The sequence below is a fragment of the Camelus dromedarius genome, chromosome 9 (assembly GCF_036321535.1).
Source record: "Camelus dromedarius isolate mCamDro1 chromosome 9, mCamDro1.pat, whole genome shotgun sequence".
NCBI lineage: Eukaryota > Metazoa > Chordata > Mammalia > Artiodactyla > Camelidae > Camelus > Camelus dromedarius.
In genome coordinates this window covers 37,485,082-37,506,194 of record NC_087444.1, presented here as the reverse complement: position 1 = coordinate 37,506,194, position 21,113 = coordinate 37,485,082, and the positions used below count along the sequence as shown (strand labels likewise).

Genomic DNA, 21,113 nt, shown 5'->3' with positions numbered 1-21,113 from the left:
GCCTCTAAGCAGGTCGGTGGACATCAGGCTCGCTCAAAGGCCAGGCCTGTCCGGGGACCGCAGGAGAAACTGGGCAGGCCGTGAAAAGCTGAGGACTCCCACGCCAACATGGCTGACAAAGGCAAAAAGGGCAAACCCGGGCCAGCACCTGCCCCAGGGACCGCACCGGCGGCGGCGGAGCCCGCTCCTGCGGCGGCCAAGACCGAGGAAAAGAAAGAGGAGAAGCCGAAGTCGGTGCAGCCCAAGGATGAGGTGGGAACGAGGAAAGGATGTCGCCGCTACAGGTGGGAATTCAAGGACAGCAACAGAGAGTTCTGGGTTATGGGCCACGCTGAAGTCAAGATCCTGAGCTTGGTAAGTTGGGCTGGTGTCCCTGGGCAGGGGCCCAAGGACGGGAAGAGGGAAAAGGAACTTGTTCCAGGGGGCTCCAGAGGGGCTCCAGAGAGGCTGAGCTTTGGCAGTGGCTCAGGTGCCTGTCTCCCAGCAGGGCTGCCTAATAGGTTCGCTGATAATGTTCACCGGCACCACTGTGCACCCTCTCCTGACACTCATCATCACCATGGAGTTGTCCATCTTCTGCTTCTTCATCATTGTCTACACCTTCGCCATCCAGAGATACATGCCCTTCATCCTGTGGCCAATTTCTGTAAGTGAGGGGTGGTGGGGAATGCCTGCAGCTGGTGTGCGTTCACACACGTGTCTTAACACCTGGAAAGTGACTGAACAGAGAGATAGGCCTCACATCCCTTATTTGTGCCCTGGGCATGGGCTCAGCACCTTTGGGTGGGCCAGAGCAGGGGCAGCTAAAATTCGGTAGAAAACTCCTCCCAAAAGCCCAGCTTGAGGGCAGGGGGGCCTCTTTCTTACCTGGTAGTTAAAGGAAGAGCCTTTGTTTCCCTGAGATTTTGCTTTCCTTGGGCGCAGGAGAGGTGTAGCAACCAGCAGTCCCTTCCAACCTCTGTGCCAGATCACACCTGACTGGAAAGATCACCCTGAAGGTACCCCATCCCCAGGGTTCAAAGGAAAAAATGAGTGGTGGGGGAGGGGATAACTCAGTGGTAGATACTGCCATTATAAATAAATAAATAAATAAACAAACCTAATTACCTCCTCCCACACCTCCAAACAAATAAGAAAAAAAATGAGTAAAATAAAATGAGAATTTTTTAAAAAAATCACTTCTAAAGCAGCCTCAGATCTCCACTGACTATCCCTGTGTGGGATGTTAAACCCAGAAGGATGTTCAGCCCAAAGCAGTAATCCATTGGAATGGGACTGAGCTGGGAAAGTTACCCAACCATTCCCAGACTCTGTTTCCTCATCTATAACATGAAGACAGTTAAAAATCTTGTGTGGGATTTTTCTTGAGGGGTGAAAGTAGAGTGCTTTACTCTGTGCCTGAGAACTCATGGACCTGAACCCCTTCTCATTACCTGTGTAATCACAAAGCATACCTACCTAACTTTCAACTAATCCAAGGCCCTGTACTTATTTATTGCACATTCCCAGCATGCCCCTAGAGCCCTGTGCTCACTGTTTATCTCACTTTGTGTATGAAATGGGTTCAGCATGGCCAAGTAACTTGCCCCCAGGTAACTCAGGTAGTACATGGCAGAAAAAGGATTCAAACCTGGCATAGTCAGTTGAGTCTGAGTCCTTGACTACATTCTGTCCTGCCTCCTTATTAAAGTTATTAGGGTCCAGGGATTGATAGGTCTTAGTTGGGTGGGTGAGGACTACCAGTATCAGAAGAAAGGAGAGGAGAACTGTTTAAGACTCTTGGGAAAGGAATAAGCAGAGGACAAAGTAAAGGGACAGGCAAAGGACATGTTCCCAGCCAAGGTGCTTGAGAAGATACTTTCAGTTCCAGCAAGATGAAAAATCAGTTAACCCTGAAAAATCCTCCTGCTGCACTTACCTAAAACTACTATGGGAAATGTAAAAGCTATTGCTTTAACTGAATGGCCAAACTGGCAAAAAAAAAAAAAAAAAAAAAAAAAGGAGGGAAACTCTGGTGCCAAAAGTGGAAGACAGAAGCAGTGATCAAATCAGGTGCTTCTGTGTGGGTGGGAATGACCCAGAAACTTAGAATGTGAATTTTCATGCACTCTCAAGTTAGGAGATGAGGCTTTGGTCTCAAGCAAAGTGGGGATTTAGAACTGAGAACCCTGCACAAGGCCAGCACCCTGCAAAGACTGCACCCTAAGGGAAAAGACAGAACACACTTTTCTCCTACACAGAAGAACAAGAAAGCATGTTCATCTCTGCACAAGTTTTGAGTAGAGAAAAACAAAAAAGACCACCATGAGAAATAGGAACCTTGAGCCTACACTTTGTACAGATTTGGTATAAGTTTTCCCTACCTTCAGCCTAGAAACCTTCATGTAGCCTAAAAAACTGAATGCCTGAGAATTGGCATAAAAATTGATCCCAATTTGATAGTATTCTGGAGAAATCCATGGGACTCCTGACAGAAACAAATGCAAAATCATAATCAAAGCATAAAGAGATTCTCACAAGGTAGGTGCAGGGGTGTGTGTATGTTGAAGGGGAGGGGGTTGTCAAAAATGAAATCACAGTTCAGAACTGCAAAACACCTGATTCTAAAATCCTGTGACTAAGAATCAGGAGCCAGCAAACATAGCAAATGGGAGGATTAGAACCCTGAGAAAATGCAATCATAGAGGAACTTCTGCAAATAATTTGAAATATACTTAAATTATAAAGACACAGATAAAGGCCCTAAGAAAAGAATAAAACATTATGAGGATAGAATAGATCTTTTTTTTTAAAGTACAAGATATAATGTCTAGAATCAAACAGATAGTCATTGAAATAAAAATGGCAATAAATGGGTTAAAGAGCATATCAGACAAAAGCTGGAGAATTAGTGAACTGAAGGATATGGGGAAGTTACCAGCATATAGTACTGAGAGAGAAAATACAAAAGAGAGAAGTTGAAACATAGAATAGGAATGAGAAAGTCCTTCATAAGCCTAATAGGTGTTCTGGAAGAAGACATTCAAGAGAAGGGGGAAGAAATATGCAAAGTGATAGTGACCGAGAACCCCCCAGATTTAATGAAAGTAGCATCACTAAAAATGGCAGAGTAGGGAACTCCAAATCTCTGTCCTTCCACTAAAGCAATGGTTAAGCTCTCAAAAACTATCAGAATCAACTTTTTCAGAACTCTGGAATCTAATTAAAAAAAAAAAAAACCAAGAGAATACTTATTGAATAAAAATGCTATTGAGTTTTGGTAAGAGAAAGTTGTGGCATTTTAACTTAAACTGCCTGCTTCCCTCACTCCCCAGCTTGTCAGTGGCCAAGAAGATAACCCACATTCCTGACCACATTCCTCACTGGTGGGAGAGGGAACAATACCAACCTTGTTCCCAGAGAATTATGGTTGTGTGTTTGACCTGTCTGGTGGCTTCCTGAGGGATTGGCCAGGGACTTGGCTTTGTTGCACCTGCCTCAGAGTTTTCTCAGACAAGCAGCCTACTAGATAGCATTTGTCAAAAGCATTTAAAAGCATACGTACTAAATACAGCCACCGGGGGCAAGGTTTCCCAAGCAGTAGACAGACAAGAAGTTTGGGAAGGAAGAGGCTTGGGAAGGAGATGCATGGGGGACTAAGAGCTTTGAAAAGCTCCCACATATACCAGGGAATCTAGGAGGACTGCGCACGCCCAGGGCTGGACACAGGCACAGAAAAAACCCTAAGCTTTCACCTTTGACTGACCTCTAGGCTCTGCACAAGCAGCAAATGAAAACTGAGAGTGTTGAAGGAATGCCCCAACACAGAGCCAGTCTGCAAAGACTTGTTTCCAGATATATAAGGAAACTGCCATCAAATTGCAACTGACTAGTAAGCTAATGAAAAACAGACTAAAGTGGCCACACAAGAGAAAGAATACAGTCTTTCAAAACATAGTTTAGGAAAAATTATTAAATATAAACAGCTCACAACAAGCAGCAACAACAAACCCTGGGGAGTAGAAGCAGTGTGGTTTCCAGAGTAACTATGTTACAATATTCAAAATGCCCAGTTTTCAAAGAATTATAAGGCATACAAAGAAAGAAGTGTGGCCCATTCACAGAAAAAAAATATTAATAGAGACTGTTCTTGAGGAAGCCCAGATATTAGACTTACTAGATGAAGAGTTTAAATTATCTGTCTTTAAAATGCTCAAAGAACTAAAAGAAACCAGGAGAACAATTCATTAACAAATAGACAATGTCAGTAAATAGAAGTTAAAAAAGAAACCAAATAGAAATTCTGGAGCTGAAAAGTAATACCACTGAAATGAAAATTTCACTAGAGTTGTTTAACAGTAGATTTCAGCAGGCGGAAGAATGAATCAGTGAACCTGAAGATTGGTTGATTGAGACCATTCAGTTTGAAGAACAGAAAGAAAAAAGAATGAAGAAAAAAATGAACAGAACCTAAGAGACCTGTGGGACACAATCAAGCATACTAACACAGGTAGAGTTCCAAAAGGAGAGGAGAGAAAGGGGCATAAAGATTATTCAGAGAAATAATGGGCAAAAAACCCCCACATTTGGTAAAAGATATGAGACTACACATCCAAAAAGCACCAAGTAGGATGAACTCAAAGTGATCTATACTGAGACACATTATAATCAAACTGTTCAAAGACAAGGAGAAGGTCTTGAAAGCTGTAAGAGAGAAGCAACTCATCTTGTACTAGGGACCCTTTATAAGATTAACAGCCAGTTTCTCATCAGAAGCCCTGGAGTCCCAAGGGAGTGGAATGGTGTAGTTAAAGTCCTTGAAGGAAAAAAACAACTGTCAACCAAGAATTCTATCCTTTGAATTTGCTACCTGTTATGAGTTTAATTATTTACCCCTACTATATGTTGATGTCCTAACCCCCAGTACTTATGAATATGACTTTATTTGGACATAAGGTCTTTGCAGATGGTCTAGTTAAGATGAGGTTATCAGAGTGGGCCCTAATGCAAGATGACTAGTGGCTTTATAAAAAGGAGAAATTTGACACAGGGACAGACATATATAGAGGCATATATAGAGACAATTTGAAGAGAGACAGGAAGAAGATAGGAAGGCAAGACAAGCCAAGGAATGACTGAAGCTATGAGAAGCTAGAAGAGAAGCCCCAAACAGTCATTACTCAGCACCTTTAGAGGCAGCAGGGGCCTGCCAACATCTTAATTTCAGACTTCTGGCCTCCAGAACTGAAAGACAATAAATTTATGTTCTTCTGAGCTACCCAAGTGGCAATCCCAAGAAATGAATACAGTATCCTTCAAATTTGAAATTATCCTCCAAAATGTACCTTTCAAAAATAAAGGAGAAATTAAGATATGCCCATATAAATAAAAGTTGAGGGAATTTGTTGCTAGTACACCTGCCCTACAAGAAGTACTCAAGGGAGTCCTCCAGGCTTAAGTGAGAGGACACTAGACAGTATCTTGAAGCATAAAAGAAGTAACACTAGTAAAGGTAAGTACATAGGCAAATATAAAAGCTAGTATTAATGTATTTTTGGCTTGTAACTCCTTTTTCTTCTCTGATATGATTTGAAGGGGAAATGCATAAAACAATTGTTGTAAATCTATGTTAATGGGCCACAGTGTATGAAGATATAATGTGCTACAATAATAATGAGTTTTTGTGTACTATTGAAGCTAAGCTGATATCAATTCAAACTAGATTGTTGTAAATTTAAGATTAATTGTAACCCCGAGGTAACACTAAGAAATTAACTAAAATATATAGAGAAAGGAAGGGGGAGGGTATAGCTCAAGCAGTAGAGTACATGCTTTGCGTGTACGGTCCTGGATTCAATCCTCAGTACCTCCTCTAAAAATAAATAAATCTATCTCCCCCAACCAAAAAAAAAAAAATTAAAAAATATACAGAAAGGAAATGAGGGGGGAATAAATTGGTATATTATAAAAAATTAAATGCAAAAAAGGCAGCAATGGAGATACTGAGGAACCAAACGATATGACACATAAAAAATAAATAGCAAATGACAAATAAGTCCTTATCAGTAATTATTTTAAATTATACATGGATTAAACTCTCCAACTAACTAAAAGGCAAAGTTTATCAGAATGGATTAAAAAAAAATAGTCCATGATCCTACTATATTAGGATCACAAGAGAGTCACTTTACATCCAAAGATACAAATAGGTTGAAAGTGAAAGTATAAAAAGATACTCTATGCAAATAGTAACCTAAAAAGAACCTAGTCTAATCAATATTAGACTTAATTAAAGACATGAATTCTCAAAGAAGGACCAAGAAGATTAAATAAAAATAAAACTACACCTAGACATGTCATAGAGGCACAGCTGATCATAGAGGCACAGCTGATCATCAGAGACAAAGGAAAACTTAAAATCAAACCAATGGAAAAGACAATTTACCTTAAAAAAGAAAGCTCAAACTGTTAGACTAAATTCATATTTTTCATCAACAATAAAAGTTGCCAGAAAACAATGGAATAGTTTCTTTGAAGGGCTGAAGTGAAAAGAGTGAAAGACTCTACTAGACAAAGAAAGTAAGATTTCCTTTCATTGACCGTCACTGAAGGAACTACTGAAAGACTTAAGGAAGAGGGAAATTAAACCCAAAAGAAATGTTTGCAATGTAAAAAAGGAACAGTAAGCAAAGGACCTAGTACCTTTGTAGATTGACTTAACATTAAGACAGAGGTTGCTTGGTTTTTAAAAAACTATTAGTAGCTTATCTGGGGAGAGAACACTAAAACAATGTGGAACTAGAACAGTAGCAGCACAGTAACATGGAAGACCACAGTGGTAGTATCCGATGATAATTAAAAGTCCTTGATTCAGGGGGCATTTGGTAATCCTATTAGCATTACTGTATTAAAACATAGCGGGAGGGTATAGCTCAAGTGGTAGAGAGCATGCTTAGCATGCACAAAGTCCTGAGTTCAACCTGCACTACCTCCTCTAAACATAAATAAATAAATAAACCTAATTACCTCCCTCCTCAAAAAAACAAACAAACAAAAAATATATATATGTGTATATTAAAACATAATACTATTTTGCTAACAAATAGAATTCCAGGAGATATAACATCAAACCTATTGAGGAGAAAGGGTGAAAAGAGAATAAAAGAATTGACTCGACAGAAGGGAAATATAAAAGGAATCTGTGATTTATGTTAAATAGAAAAAAATGGTAGACATAAATCCAAATATATCATAAATTATGACAAATACAAATGGACTATATTCTTGATTTAAAAGACAAAGGACTCTAAAAATACTTTTTTTTAATCCAGCAATGTACTAAATTACAGGGCATGTGGAGAAAGGTTATAAGAGATGGAAAAATTAAGAACTAACTAAAAGAAAGCCAGCATAACTTTACTACCAGATTAAACAAATTTTGTGTTTTAAAAAATAAATATATAAAGAGGCTCACTACATGTAACAATTCTGAACTTGTATGCACCTACCAGTATAGCCCCCAAAATATAAAAGACAAAAATGGACTTAACTACAAAGAAGAATTGACAAATAGGAACCATAGTGGAAGATTTTAACATACATCCCTCAGTAATTGATGGCTTGATCCACTGACACATATAAAACATATAAAAACCTACACCCAAGAATAAAAGGCTATGTATTCTTTTCAAAGAACACTTGGAACAATTATAAATTAAAACTAACCTCAATGAAACCACAAAGCACATAGAAACAAATAACAAAGAACTAATATAATACAGACTGCATTCTCTAACTTCAATGCAATATAATTAGAAATCAGTCAGTAAAAATTTATATCTTTATGTATTTGTAAGGAAATCTAATGTTTTCCCCCAAACATAGGGGGTTGATTTAATTATATGTCATATTTGCAAATACTGTGTGTAGGATGCAGCTAAACAATTCAAGTTCAAACCTGTATAATTAGATGAAAAGAATGAAAATTAACAATTCAAATATGTATCTCAAGAAGATACCAAACAGAACCAAAAAGATGGAATTAAGAAGTCAATGTCAAATGTAAGAGCTAAAATTAATGAAATAGGAAACAAGATCCATAGTGAGGACGAATAAAACCAAAATCTAATTCTTTAAAAAGACTACTAGGGGAGAGTATAGCTCCAGTGGTAGAGTGCATGCTTAGCATGCATGAGGTCCTAGGTTCAATCCTCAGTACTTCCTCTAAAAATAAATAAATAAATAAACCTAATTACCTCCCACCAAAAAAAAATTTTTTTTTTAATTTTTAAAGACTAACAAAGGAGATAAGCCTCAAGAAAAAAGAGAACAAAGAAAAATATTAGAATAAAGAAGAGATTTTAAAGATCACAAGGAAAATATGAATTTTTATGTCAATAAACTGGAATGTAACAGTTAATCTAGAAAAATATATGAGGTACAAAAATTGACTCAAAAAGAAGTAGAAAAACAGGTTATAAAATAATTCACCCATTTTTCATCTGGCACTTGTTTCATTTTTTACATTTAAATCTTTTGATTTATTTGGAGTCATTTTTGTATATGGTGTGAACCATGGCTCCAGCTTTATATCCTGATGGCTCTCCAGCTATTCTACCCTATCATTCAATTTATTCATTTATTGAATAGTACATCTTTTCCCCAGATTTGAAATGGCATTTTTGTTAAATGCTAAAATTTCATATGCAGGGTTCATTTCTAGGCCTCATATTCAGTTCCATTGGTCTGCCCCTTTTTGCTCTTCAAAAAAAAGGGGGGTGCTTTATAATATGTTGTACCATCTGAAAAGGCTTTGATCCTAAAACCAGACATGAGTTGGCCAACAAGCACATGAAAAGATGCTCAATATCACTAATTATTAGAGAGATGCAAATCAAAACTACAGTGAGGTATCACCTTACACCAGTCAGAATGGCTATATCAAAAAGTCTGCAAATAATAAATGCTGGAGAGGGTGTGGAAGAAAGGGAACCCTCCTTCACTGTTGGTGGAGAATGTAAACTGGTGCAGCCACTATGGAGAACAGTATGCAGATTTCCTTAAAAAACTAAAAATAGAGTTACCGCATGATCCAGCAGTCCCACTCCTAGGCATATATCTGGAGAAAACTCCAATTCGAAAGGTACATGCACCCCAATGTTCATAGCAGCACTATTTACAATAGCCAAGACAGAAGCAATGTAAATGTCCATTAACAGATGACTGGATAAAGAAGTTGTGTGTGTGTGTATGTGTGTATACATGCACACATATACACAGTGTTATATTACTCAGCCACTAAAAAAGAATAAAATACTGCCATTTGCAGCAACATGGATGGACCTAGAGATTATCATACTAAGTGAAGTAGGTCAGACAGAGAAAGACAAATACCATATATCAATTATATGTGGAATCTAAAAAAATAACACAAATGAACTTATTTACAAAACAGAAGTAGACTCACAGACATAGAAAAACAAACTTACGGTTACCAAAGGGGAAAGATATGGGAAAGGATAAATTAGGAGTTTGGGATTAATATATATAAAAAAGATAACCAATAAGGGCCTACTGTATAGCACAGGGAACTATATTCAGTATCTTGTAATAGCCTATAATGGAAAAGAATCTGAAAAAGAACATACACACACACACACACACACACATAACTGATTCACTTTGTGGTACACCTGAAACTAACATAACATTGTAAATCAACTATACTTCAATAAAAAAAATTTTTTTAAACCTTATTAGGAAAAAAACAGACATGATAAAGAAAGTAAACTATAGGCCTATATTATTTGAATATAGACATAAAAATTCTAAGTAAAATATTAGCAAACTAAATCAAGTAATATATAAGCAAAGAGTACCTCATTATCAAGCAGAGCATCTTCCAAGAATGTAAAGGGGTTTAGTCTCAAAATCCTGTTAACATAATTCACCATCTTTTATTTAAAGGAGAAAACCATTTAATCATCTCATAAGCTGCAGAAAAACTATTTAGTAACAGTCAATACTAATTTTCAGAAAACTCTTTGCAAACAGGGAGAAAAGGGAACTTCCTTAACTTAATGAAAGATAACTACCCAAACCTAAAATAACATTGCATTTCGTGGTAAAACGTTAGAGGCATTTCCTTGAAGATGCCTACTGTTCCCACTTCTGTTCAGCATTGTGCTGGCCATCTTAGTACAAAGTGACAAGAAAATAAGTATGTGGACTGGGAAGGAGGAACTAGTGTTACTCACTGGTAATATGATTCTCTACACCGAAAATCCAAGAGAACATACAGTCAAATTATTAGATTGAGTTCCACAAGGTTATGAGAAACAGAAACAAGTGTTCCTGAATACTAGCCACAAATAATGAGAAAATGTGGCTTTTGAAAGAAACCATTTAAAACAGCAAGGTGTCTGAGAATAAACCTGTTCAAAGATTGTAAAACTTTACATAGGATGACATTTTGTCAATGGACATAAAAGAAAAATCTAAGTGGAGAAATATACCACATTAAAGATGTGAAGTTACTATCATAAAGATGGCCATTTCATTCCAAAGTAATCTATACATTAAATAAAATTTCAACCTAACAGAGGTTGTTTGTGGAACTCTGCAAGGTGATTCTAAAATTCTTATGGAGGAATAAAAGGAACTACAAGGATGGACTCACCCAATGAGATACCAGAATTACTATAAAGCTTTGGTACTAGCCCAGGGATTGACAAAAGGACTAATGGAATTGTAATGGACTGAATGTTTGTGTACTCCCAAAATTCATGTGTTGAAATCCCAGCCCCCAGTGTGGCTGTACTTGCAGATGGGCCCTCCAAAGTAGTAATTAAGATTAAATGAGGCCATTTGACACAACATTGTAAAGTGATTATAAATCAATAAAAAATGTATAAAAAAAAGATTAAATGAGGCCAATCAACAGATGACTGGATAAAGAAGTTATGGTATATTTATACAATGGAATACTACTCAGCCATAAAAAATCCCATATGCAGCAACATGGATGGACCTGGAGATTGACATTCTAAGTGAAGTGAGCCAGAAAGAGAAAGAAAAATACCATATGATATCACTTATATTTGGAATCTTAAAAAGACAAAAGTACTTATTTACAAAATAGAAACACACTCACAGACATAGAAGACAAATTTATGGTTACCAGGGGGAAAAGGGGAGGGAAGGGATAAATTGGGAGTTTGAGACTTGCATATGCTAACTTCTATATATAAAATAAACAGCAAGTTTATACGGTAGAGCACAGGGAACCATATTCAATCTTGCAGTAACCTATAGTGAAAAGGAATATGAAAATGAATGTCTATGTATATGTATGCACTATCATGCTGTCCGCCAGAAACTGACACAACATTGTAAACTGACTATGCTTCAATTAAAAAAAAATTAAATGAGGCCGTAAAGGTGGGGCCCTGCTTTAATAGGATTAGTGTCCCTATAAGAAAGGACAAGAGAGGTCTGTCTCTCCCTCTACCTCCTCCCCACCCCCACCTTGCCCATCATGGAAAGGCCATGTGAGGCAATGGTGAGAAGGCAGCCATCTGCAAACCAGGAAGAGTCCTCACCAGAAACTGAATTTGATGGCACTCTGATCATAGACTTCAGGTCTCCAGAACTATGGGAAAATAAATGTCTGTTGTTTAAGCCACCCAGTCTGTGGCATTTTGTTATGGCAGCCTGAGCAAACCAATACAGGAATAAAAAAGAAAACTCAGAAATAGATACATACTTATGACAACTTGACATATGATAGAGGTGGCATAACACAGCTGAAGGGAATATTTAATAAATGTTCTTGGGACTATGAGAAAGAGAAGGAGAAACTGTGTATACCATTAAAATTAAACTTTATAACAGAAAACATCATAAACAAAAATTTTTATACAAGCCAGTAGAAAAATGGGGTAAGAGGTAGGTACAGGCAGGAAATCCAAATGCCTAAAACGTGTTTTTTAAAACACTTCATTTTTAAAACCAGCAACCTGAAAGTTAAAACAACAAGGTCCTATTTCGACTCACCAGATGGGCAAAAATAAATCAGCCTGGTCATCCTGGACCTTGGCAGGTACATGGGAAACCAGAGCCCCTATACGTACGTGGCTGGTGGGAGTGGATGCTGGCCCAAGCACTTTAGAGAGACCTGGGCAATACTTCGATGAGGAAAGATGCGCACGGGAGGCTCAGACAAGAGTGTTCACTGTGGGCACAGTTGGCAATAATAATTTTCTAAACAGTAAAAACACTCCAGTGCCTCTAGTTTCGTTTCTTCATGCAGTAGAATACATCAGCTAAAGTTAATGATTTCAATCTCTATTTCTGAAAATGGGTAAATCTCAAAAACTTGGTTAAGTTTTAAAAATTTAAAAAACACATGCTATAAGATACATCTTTTATTTACATTTTTGAAACATAAAATATTGTATATTGTGAGTGAATATACAATATGGAGGAAAATACTAATACACACTTAGGAAAGCTACCCATTGACTTGGAACACATGTAGGAGGCGGGAAAGGGGATGGAAAAAAAGTGTTTTTTTGTTTTTGGGGTTTTTTTTTTTTTTTTTGACTTTTTTATTGAGAGTCCTCAGGCAAATATTGCAAGATGTTAACATCTGTTTAATCTCAGTGATTCATGGCTGATGGAGGTAGGGGTGAGGATGGGACGGCCTATTATTTTCTATATGTTTGAAATGTATTAAAATTCAAAACATTAAAAAGGAAAAGAGAAGGCCTGAGACAAAGTGACCAGAGAAGGACAACCTGCAGAAAGTGGCATCAGAGAAACCAAGGGGAAAGGTGGGCATTGTCCAACGCTGCAGGGTCGGCTGCTGCCCACAGGACTGAGAGGATGTACAAGCTCTGGGCCAGCATCACCCCTGGAATGATGGGGAGGAAGCCGGCTTACTGTGGCCATGGTTTGGCCAACCCTGAGTTAAGTTTGGCTGTGCCAGGGAGCAACGGTGGGTGGTACTCGAGGGAAGGCAGCGTGAGAGACAGCCCTTTTGCCCAGTCTGAGAACATCTGGACCTTACCAAGGGAAACATATCTGGAGCAAGGGCAAGACTGAGGTCTCAAGGGATGGGAAGGAGGGTTGATGATGAAAGAAGTAGTGAGGCCTTGCAAAGCCAGGGGTCGGGGGGGGGGTGTTGTCTAACAAGTAAGGTGGGGGAACAGGGAGGGCTGGGGGTAAAGAAGCAGCTGCTAGGCTCCCAATGTTGGACCAGAGTCCAACAGAGCTCCTGCCAGCAACACAGCCCACCCCGGATTCAGAAAGAAGTGCTGGCCCTGAGAGTATAAAGAGGCTGTGAAGTGGTACCCAAGAGGGACGTCAGTAAGTTGGATAGTTACTTAAGTGAGCACTGGGAGGGGGAAACAACATAGCCACTAAATGTGTGGTTTCACAGATAAGATGGTAGCCAGGGTGGCCCCTAAAGGCAGTTAAGCATCTTGGGCTTTGTTTCTCAACTCAGTCCAGCTGGGGGCGGTCAGAGGCATGTCCGCTTAGCCCAGTAAATATTCATCTTCCTGTACATGTTTCTAAAATCAGGCAGAATTTTGAAAACCACTCCCTTTGGAGGAAGCTAGGCCAGGTCCGGTGTTGGCGGGGCCTCGGCTCCTTTTCATGCTGGCTTATCTCTCCCACGCTTTCAGGACCTTCTCAACGACCTGTTTGCCTGCGGCTTCCTTGGGTGGGCCGTGTACTTTGCTGTGACAAGTCGGCAAACCATGCCACTGCACTACGTTATTGCTGTGGTGAGTCTTTCACATTGGGCTGTTAATTTGTTCAGAAATCACCACTTTTGGAGAATGGTTAGCCTCCTCTGTTTTAAGGAAAAGGATCCCAAGATCCAAGCAAAGTTTAAAAGTAAAGTTGGTCAGTGTTTCCAGTGGAGAGGCCATTCGAATGGATACGATGTCTAGGGAGCCAGCCCAGCCAATGGCTTCCTCATCGAAGGGGAGGGGAGGAGCAAACACAGAGCCGCTCTGGGTCTGGGAGCTTGAGGGGACAGCGGAAGAGGTTAAACAGCACCCATGGACGAGTCAGAGCCGGGAAGGAACTAAGACAGCTTTGGAATGAAAAGCAACAGTTTCGAGGGTTCTTTTGTTTTCCAGGTCCTTATTGGTGTGGCTGGACTTTTTGCTTTAATCGATGTATGTCTTCAAAGAAAACACTTCAAAGGCAAGAAGGTCAGAAGGAATGTGCTGATTCCTCCAGGAAAGGAAAAAGAGGGTGAAAAGGCAAAGGAAGGGGGAAAACCAGGGGAAGGAGACAAGGGGAAGGATAAAGGAGCAGCCCCAGCAGCCCCAGCAGCCAAGGGAGGCAAGAAGTGAGGCCGGGTCCCCGCAATCGGAAACGGCAGTGTATTTTACAACAAAACAGATTTCCACTGTATAACTTGTCTTCTCTGTAGAATGATCTTCTTTTCCATTTTAACAACCACCTTTGCCTGGAAGAGAAATTTCTCCTTAAATGGATTGTAAAGCTTAAAGTTGATGTAAACGTTATTTTGTTCATTCAACAAAAGTAACCACAAGTTTTGGTGCAGAGGGTGAGGCTGGAGCTGGGCCTCTGAAGGTGCCCACAGGCATGGACGGTTTGGGGAACCAGAAGCGTGGGTGACACCAGTTGTCAACACTGACCAGCCAAAGGGGCTGGAGGAAAAGGAGAGACTGGAAAACAAAAGGATGCATTTTGTTCTCATCGATGTTTTTGTTTCACTTTTTAAAAAAGCATCCAGGTAGCCACCGTGAGAGAAATAAGGCCATTGGCCTTCCTTACTCTTACCCTGCAGTTTAGTGTTGGTCCTCATTTGAAGGGCACTTGGGCGGGATCATGTTGTCAGGGCTTGAGGTCTCCAAGAGCCGGAGTCAGGCTGGGAACAGGAGGAACTGATGGGACAGCTCCCTCACAGATAGCCAGCCAGCCTTCGACCTGCAGGGTCTCCAGGGAGACCCTGACCCTGAGCTAATCTCAGGTGGGCCCTAGAGCCACAGTTCTCACATGCAGGTCTCAGTCAGGGCCCCACTCTCACTGGACAGTCCTGCCATCCCGGCAGGAGAAGGGTCATCCTCATGAGAGGAAAGCGAGGTTCCAAACAAATGCATAAGGAGCTGGGATGAGGTCTGTGTGTGTGTGGTGGGATGGGGGCCGGTGGGTCAAATGGGGAGACCCCATCCCAGCCAGGGACAATGTGAGAGACAGGCTGGCAGGGTCTGCTGGGCCTTGGGAGCCATGATAACAACTTGGGCCTTTGTCCTAAGTGCCATTGGGATTCCTTGAAGGTGCAGGGGCTGCTTAGAAAGGGAGAAGATCACACACTTGACTGCTGCTGAGAAGGGAGTGCTGCTGGAAGGAGGCTGCTGCCTGTCATTCAGGTGGGAAGGTGGGCAGCTGGGGCAGCATCTGGTGAAACTTGGGATGGCCATGCCCTGCTGCTGGTCTCAGCCACAGCACCTCTACCCTTAAGGCCCACTACTCCCTTTGCAGCACCCACACTGCCCCCTTCAGGCCAGTCAGAGTGAGGCAACCCTACTGAAAGTGGGAGCAACTAGAGGGAGTTACATCATAGGGAAAGACTCAAAAATGCACATTCTCCTGCTCTGTGGTCTAGAATTCCTCTCCTAGGTATTCAGACCAAGAGGAATTATGTACTAGAATGTTCTTAACAGCCAAAAAGCTAGAAAAGGCCAAATACTTAAAAGGTGATAAACTGCTACATTCATAAAATGGAATACTACTCAGCAATAAAAAATAAGCTACTGATACAACACAATGATGGATAATGACAAAAATAAAAGATTCATATGACGAATAGAAGATTCATATGATGAATCTCACATCATATTGAGTGAAAGATGCCAGACACAAAAGGACATACCATATGATTCCATTTCTATGCAATTCAAGAACAGGGAAAGACAGGCATATCACTCTTCAGGGTCTCTGCACAAAGATGAAATTGAAGCAAAAGCACTGAAACAGAACAGCTGAAACCTCCGGAGGTGGTTCTTGCTCTCTTGGTGTCATAACATTACCAGAAAATCCAGACTGAGCAAAAAAGTATAAGACGTTCAAAGTCAATGTGAAAAGAACCTGAATTTTCAGTATTTGAAAACATAACTAAAACATGACTGAAGTGCCTGGAAGGAAATGAAGATGGCAGAGAATGCTGAGCTCCTCCATGAACATATCTACGTGTGCAGCAGCTCTCGTGGAAAACAAGCTGGAGACTGGCAGAAAGACTCTTATACAACCAAGGCTGTAAAGAAAGTTCCACACAGAGTCGGGTAGAAAGGGAAGAGAAGCAATCAGGTCAAGACCTGCACCCCTGGGAGGGGACACAGAAGAGGAGGGGGATTACACAGGTTCAGATATCCTCCCTGCAGAGTGAGCAGTTCAAACCACATACTGGGCACCCAGCCCTGGGCTCTGACACCAGGAGGACGAGTTCCCTTACCTGGTTAAAAAACTACTGGGACTAACAAGAGGACTGTAAGAAACCTAGGCTCCACTTGTGAAGAGTGCACACATGCATGCTTACTCCTCCTGGGACCAAGGCCAAGGCCGAGGAAGCAGACTGGAACTTCCCAGGGCTCTAGCCAGTTTCCCACCACTGCTCCTGCGTGTGCCTTGGCCCATGTCAAGTGCCCACTCTGGCCCCTCATTCTTCAATACTCTTCCCCTCTGGGGAGAAGGTGCCAATGCTGGGAGGAGGGAGATTACACACTTAGAGGGAACATGAACTTCAGGTTTTCTGCTCTAGAATCCTGGGCCCCTCCCTCGCCCCCGATAAGGTGGTATCAGCCACTGGGCATAAGAGGAAACCTAGCTCACACCAGGCTCTCCAGCCCCATCTCCCACCAGGGAGACAGCTGACAGCATACCCTGGGGGAAGACATGACCCGTGCTCATTTCAAATCCAGCTCTCCTACCAAAGCCACTGGGCACACACAGACTGCACAGGGACACTCCCACAACAGGACAGACCCCCCCCCAAGACCAGGATAGGTAAACGTTTCACCTAATTTCATAGAGACAGAAAATGAAGCAAAATGAGAGACAGATAAATTTGTTTCAAATGAAAGCATAAATTAAAAAAAACTGAAAAAAATGTAACATAATATACCAGATAAAGAGTTCAAAGTATTCGTAATAAAAATGCTAACTGAACTAGGGGAAAGAACAGATGAACAGAGAATTTTAACAAGACCATCAAAAAAAAAAACACAAATAACAAATGTTGGCAAGGATGTGGAGAAAAGGGAACCCTTATACACTGTTGGTGGAAACGTAAATTGGTGTAGTCACTATGGAAAACAGTATGGAGATTCATGAAAAATCAATAAATAGAACTATCATATGATCCAGCAATTCCACTCCTGGGTACACATCTGAAGACAACAAGAATGCTAATTTAAAAAGATACATGCACCTCAGTGTTCACAGCACCATTATTTACAATAGCCAAGATAATGGAAGCAACCTAAGTGTCCATCAACAGATAAATGGATAAAGAAGATGTGGAATATATACAATGGAGTATTACTCAGCCATAAAAAAGAATGAAATGGTGCCATTTGCAACAACATAGTTGGTCCTGGAGGGTATTGTGCTTAATGAAATAAGTCAGATGCAGACAGACAAGTACTAGATGTTATCACTTATCTGTGGAGTCTAAAAAATAAAATGAATAAATATCACAAAACAGAAACAGACTCACAGATATAGAAAACAATTGGTGGGAAGTGGTAAGGGGCAAGATAGGGGTAGAGGATTAAGAGGTATGAACTACCATGAGTAAAATAATTAAGCTACAAGAACATATTGTACAGCACAAGGAATATAGACAATATTTTCTAATAACTTTAAATGGGGTATAAACTATAAAAATACCATCACTTGCACACCTGAAACTATTATAATATTGTAAATCAACTATACCTCAAGGCAAAAAAAAAACAAAACAGAAAACATAGTGAAAGAAATGGAAACAGTGGTGGCCTCTGGAGGTGGAGGATAGGAATTATTACAAAGGGGAAGGAAGGAACTTGGGGGATTATGAGGAAATTTTACATCTTCACTGGGGGAACTGGTTATACAGGTGTATACACTGATCAAAACATCCAACTGTATACTGTGTGTCTCATCACAGGTAAATTTTATCTAAAAGCGTAATATAAATATGACTGTGCTCAGAACCCAGTGGAAAAGGGTGGGCCTTGCTAAACTACTTTGGCCACTCCGCTCAACCCCTGGGGGCAGCTCTCTGAAGCAGGCAGTTTCTCCACACATGAGAAGAAAAGTCATGAAGTGAAGCTGACCATGACTGCAGGCAGCCAGTTGTCATGCTGAGAAGGGGACCCCAGGTCAGGCATGTGGTCACCACAGACTGCAGGAAGATGCCCCTTCAGAGCAAAACTACACCAGGTATGCATCTGCCAGGAACAGCCTGGGAATGGGCAAATCACCTACAGATCCTGAAAATCCCTAACTAGTACACTCAGAATAAAGATGGATGCTGGGTCCTTAAAGCATGAGAGAGACTGTAGAAAGGGCAATAAGCTAACAATAGTTCTTTGGTGGGTGGGGGAACTATGACAGATTTTAAAATTTAACAGAAGGGTTCAATAAAATGGAAAAATAGTGATCAGGAAAATAAAGTCGAAGAAATCTCCCACGAAGTACAGCAAAAAGGCAAGAAGACTATTTTAGAAGAAATAAGAAAGACAGGCTAAATCCAAGAGGTTCAACAACCATCTCAAAAGGACCCCAGAAGGCAAGAACAGAGAGGGAAGAAAACAACCAGATACAATAGGAAAGCATTCGGTTATAGAAAAGCTAGCCTTCTGATGGAAAGGGGCCACCTAGTGGTGAGCAGGTTTACTGGAAAAGGATCCTCACCACCTTATCTTGGGGATAAGAAGAGAAAAATCTGAAAGTTTTCAAAGGGAGAGAAACAGCACAAAGATGTTCCTGAAAAGAAGACAAAACCAAAGATCAAAAGTCACCCTGGATATTAGAAAGTTTGGAGGGAACTAGCAATTAAGTGGGAAGGCAAATAAAAGACTTTTTTTTTGCAGGTAATGACACCAAAATTACCACTGAGAAACACTTGCTAAAAAAGAATAAAAGTAAGAAAAAACATAATGCAGCAAAAAAATTTTAATTCTAAGAGGAATTCTTTTTGTCAAATCATGTATTTGGCTATAAAAAAGAGGAAAAAATGAAAAAAGAATTGCACCTTAGCCTTAGACATATCAACCTGAAATTTTTAAGATAAAATACACATATAATTTACCTTAGTGACATTTAGTACATTCACAGTTTTGAGCAACCGTCACCAATGTCTAGTTTCAGAACATTTTCATCACTCCAAAAGGAAGCTCTGTACCATTCCTTCCTTCCCCCAGCCCCTGCAACCAGTAACCTCCTTTCTGTGTCTATGGATTTGACTACTTTGGGTATTTCCTATAAATGGAGGCATACAATATGTGGCCTTTTGTGTCTGGCCTCTTTCACTTAGCATGTTTTCACGTTTTGCCCATGTTTGGTATGTATCAGTACTTTGTCACGTCTTTAAAAAGGATATTTAAAATTTTTATTGAGGCAAAATTAACATAATATAAATTAACCATTCTAAAGTAAATAATTCAGTGACATTTGATACATTTACATACTTGGCATATGAAGAGCCAGACAAATCTCAGTATCTCATGAGGGAAAAGATGATATTCCCCAAAATAAGATAAATGTTAGGATGATTAGACAAAGACTTGAAAGAGAATAATATAGCCACACTCTAAGAATAAATGAAAAGATAGAAAGTCTTAGAGGAGAAGTAGAAGATATTAAAAATCAAGTGGGAATGTTAGAACTGATAACTGATAATACAAAACTCACTGGATAGGCTTAATAGCAGAATGGAGAAGAAAGAAGAGTTAGTGAACTTGAAGAAAGAGGAATAGAAATGATCCAATCTCAATAAAAGGGGTTAAAAAAAATTTAAAAAATGAACAGAGTTTCAGGGACTTCAGAGACAATTCCAAAAGGTCTACCGTTTGTAGCAATGGATTTCTAGATGGAGAGGAGAAAGAGTGTGGTACAAAAAAAATGAAAAAATGATGGTTGACAACTTCCCCAAATTGGCAAAAGACAAATATTTACAGATTCAAGAAATTCAGTAAATTCCAAACAGAATAAATTTTTTAAGAATTCATGCTCAGATGCATAATTAAATTTCTGAAACCTAAGATAAAAAAAAATCTTGAAAGCAGCCAGAGGAAAACAATGCATTACTTACAGGGAAACAATGATTGAGGATTTCTTATTAGAAGCCATGGAACCCAGAAGGAAGTGGCACATTTTTCAAGTGCTGAAAGAAATGAACTGTCAACCCAGAATTCTATATCCAGTGAAGATACCTTTCATCAATGAAGGCAAAATAAAGACATTCTCAAAAGGAGGGAAACTGAGAGAAAGCATTGCCAGCAGACCTGCTCTGAAAGAACTGCCACAGGAAGTTCTTCAGACAGAAGGGAAATGATACCAGAAATAGTAAATACCTGGGCAAACAGAATATTCTTGTCTTTGAGTTCTTTAAAATGTGCTTGATTCTTGAAAGTAAAAATCATAACATTATCTGATGGGACTTCCAAACTATGTTGATGTAATATGTATGAGCTATTACATAAAGCCCTAGGGGAGGATAAAAGAACGAATATGGTGGTCAAGTTTCTACATTGTATTTGAAGTGGTAAAATATTTATTCTATTAGACTGTGAAAAGTTTAGCAAATATATTGTAATCCCTATAGAAAACACTAAAAAAAAAAACTGTACAAAGAGAGTTTAAAAGAAACCTCAACAGGTTAAGTTATAATGGAATACTAAAACAAATTTAAATAATCCCAAATGAGGCAGAAGATGAGAAATGAGAATAAAAAACAGAAGGAACAAACAAACCAAAAAAAAAAAAATCTAAATACAAATATATAAATAATTACATTAAGTGTAAGTGGTCTAAATACACCAGTCAAAATACATAAATTGCCAGATGAATTAAAAAAACCTCAACTATATGCCATCTGCAGGGAGCCC

The 21,113-nt window shown here is 39.7% G+C and overlaps 1 protein-coding gene across 1 annotated transcript; it reads left to right on the top strand.

Annotated features, from left to right (window-relative positions):
- The first annotated feature begins 108 nt into the window (after window positions 1–108).
- CMTM2 (CKLF like MARVEL transmembrane domain containing 2) lies at window positions 109–14,446 on the top strand. Its single transcript, XM_010985750.3, has 4 exons — window positions 109–354; window positions 488–646; window positions 13,668–13,769; window positions 14,130–14,446. The coding sequence occupies exons 1-4, from the start codon at window positions 109–111 to the stop codon at window positions 14,346–14,348; spliced, it is 726 nt and encodes a 241-aa protein (XP_010984052.2). The 3' UTR covers window positions 14,349–14,446.
- Window positions 14,447–21,113: the final 6,667 nt, after the last annotated feature.

What these genes read in the sequence shown, in the direction of transcription:
- CMTM2 (XM_010985750.3), top strand. Translation starts at nt 109, where the DNA reads ATGGCTGACAAAGGCAAAAAGGGCAAACCCGGGCCAGCACCTGCCCCA. An exon ending in TCATCCTGTGGCCAATTTCT is followed by an intron (nt 647 to 13,667) that starts GTAAGTGAGGGG and finishes CCACGCTTTCAG; the next exon opens with GACCTTCTCAACGACCTGTT. An exon ending in TGCACTACGTTATTGCTGTG is followed by an intron (nt 13,770 to 14,129) that starts GTGAGTCTTTCA and finishes TTTGTTTTCCAG; the next exon opens with GTCCTTATTGGTGTGGCTGG.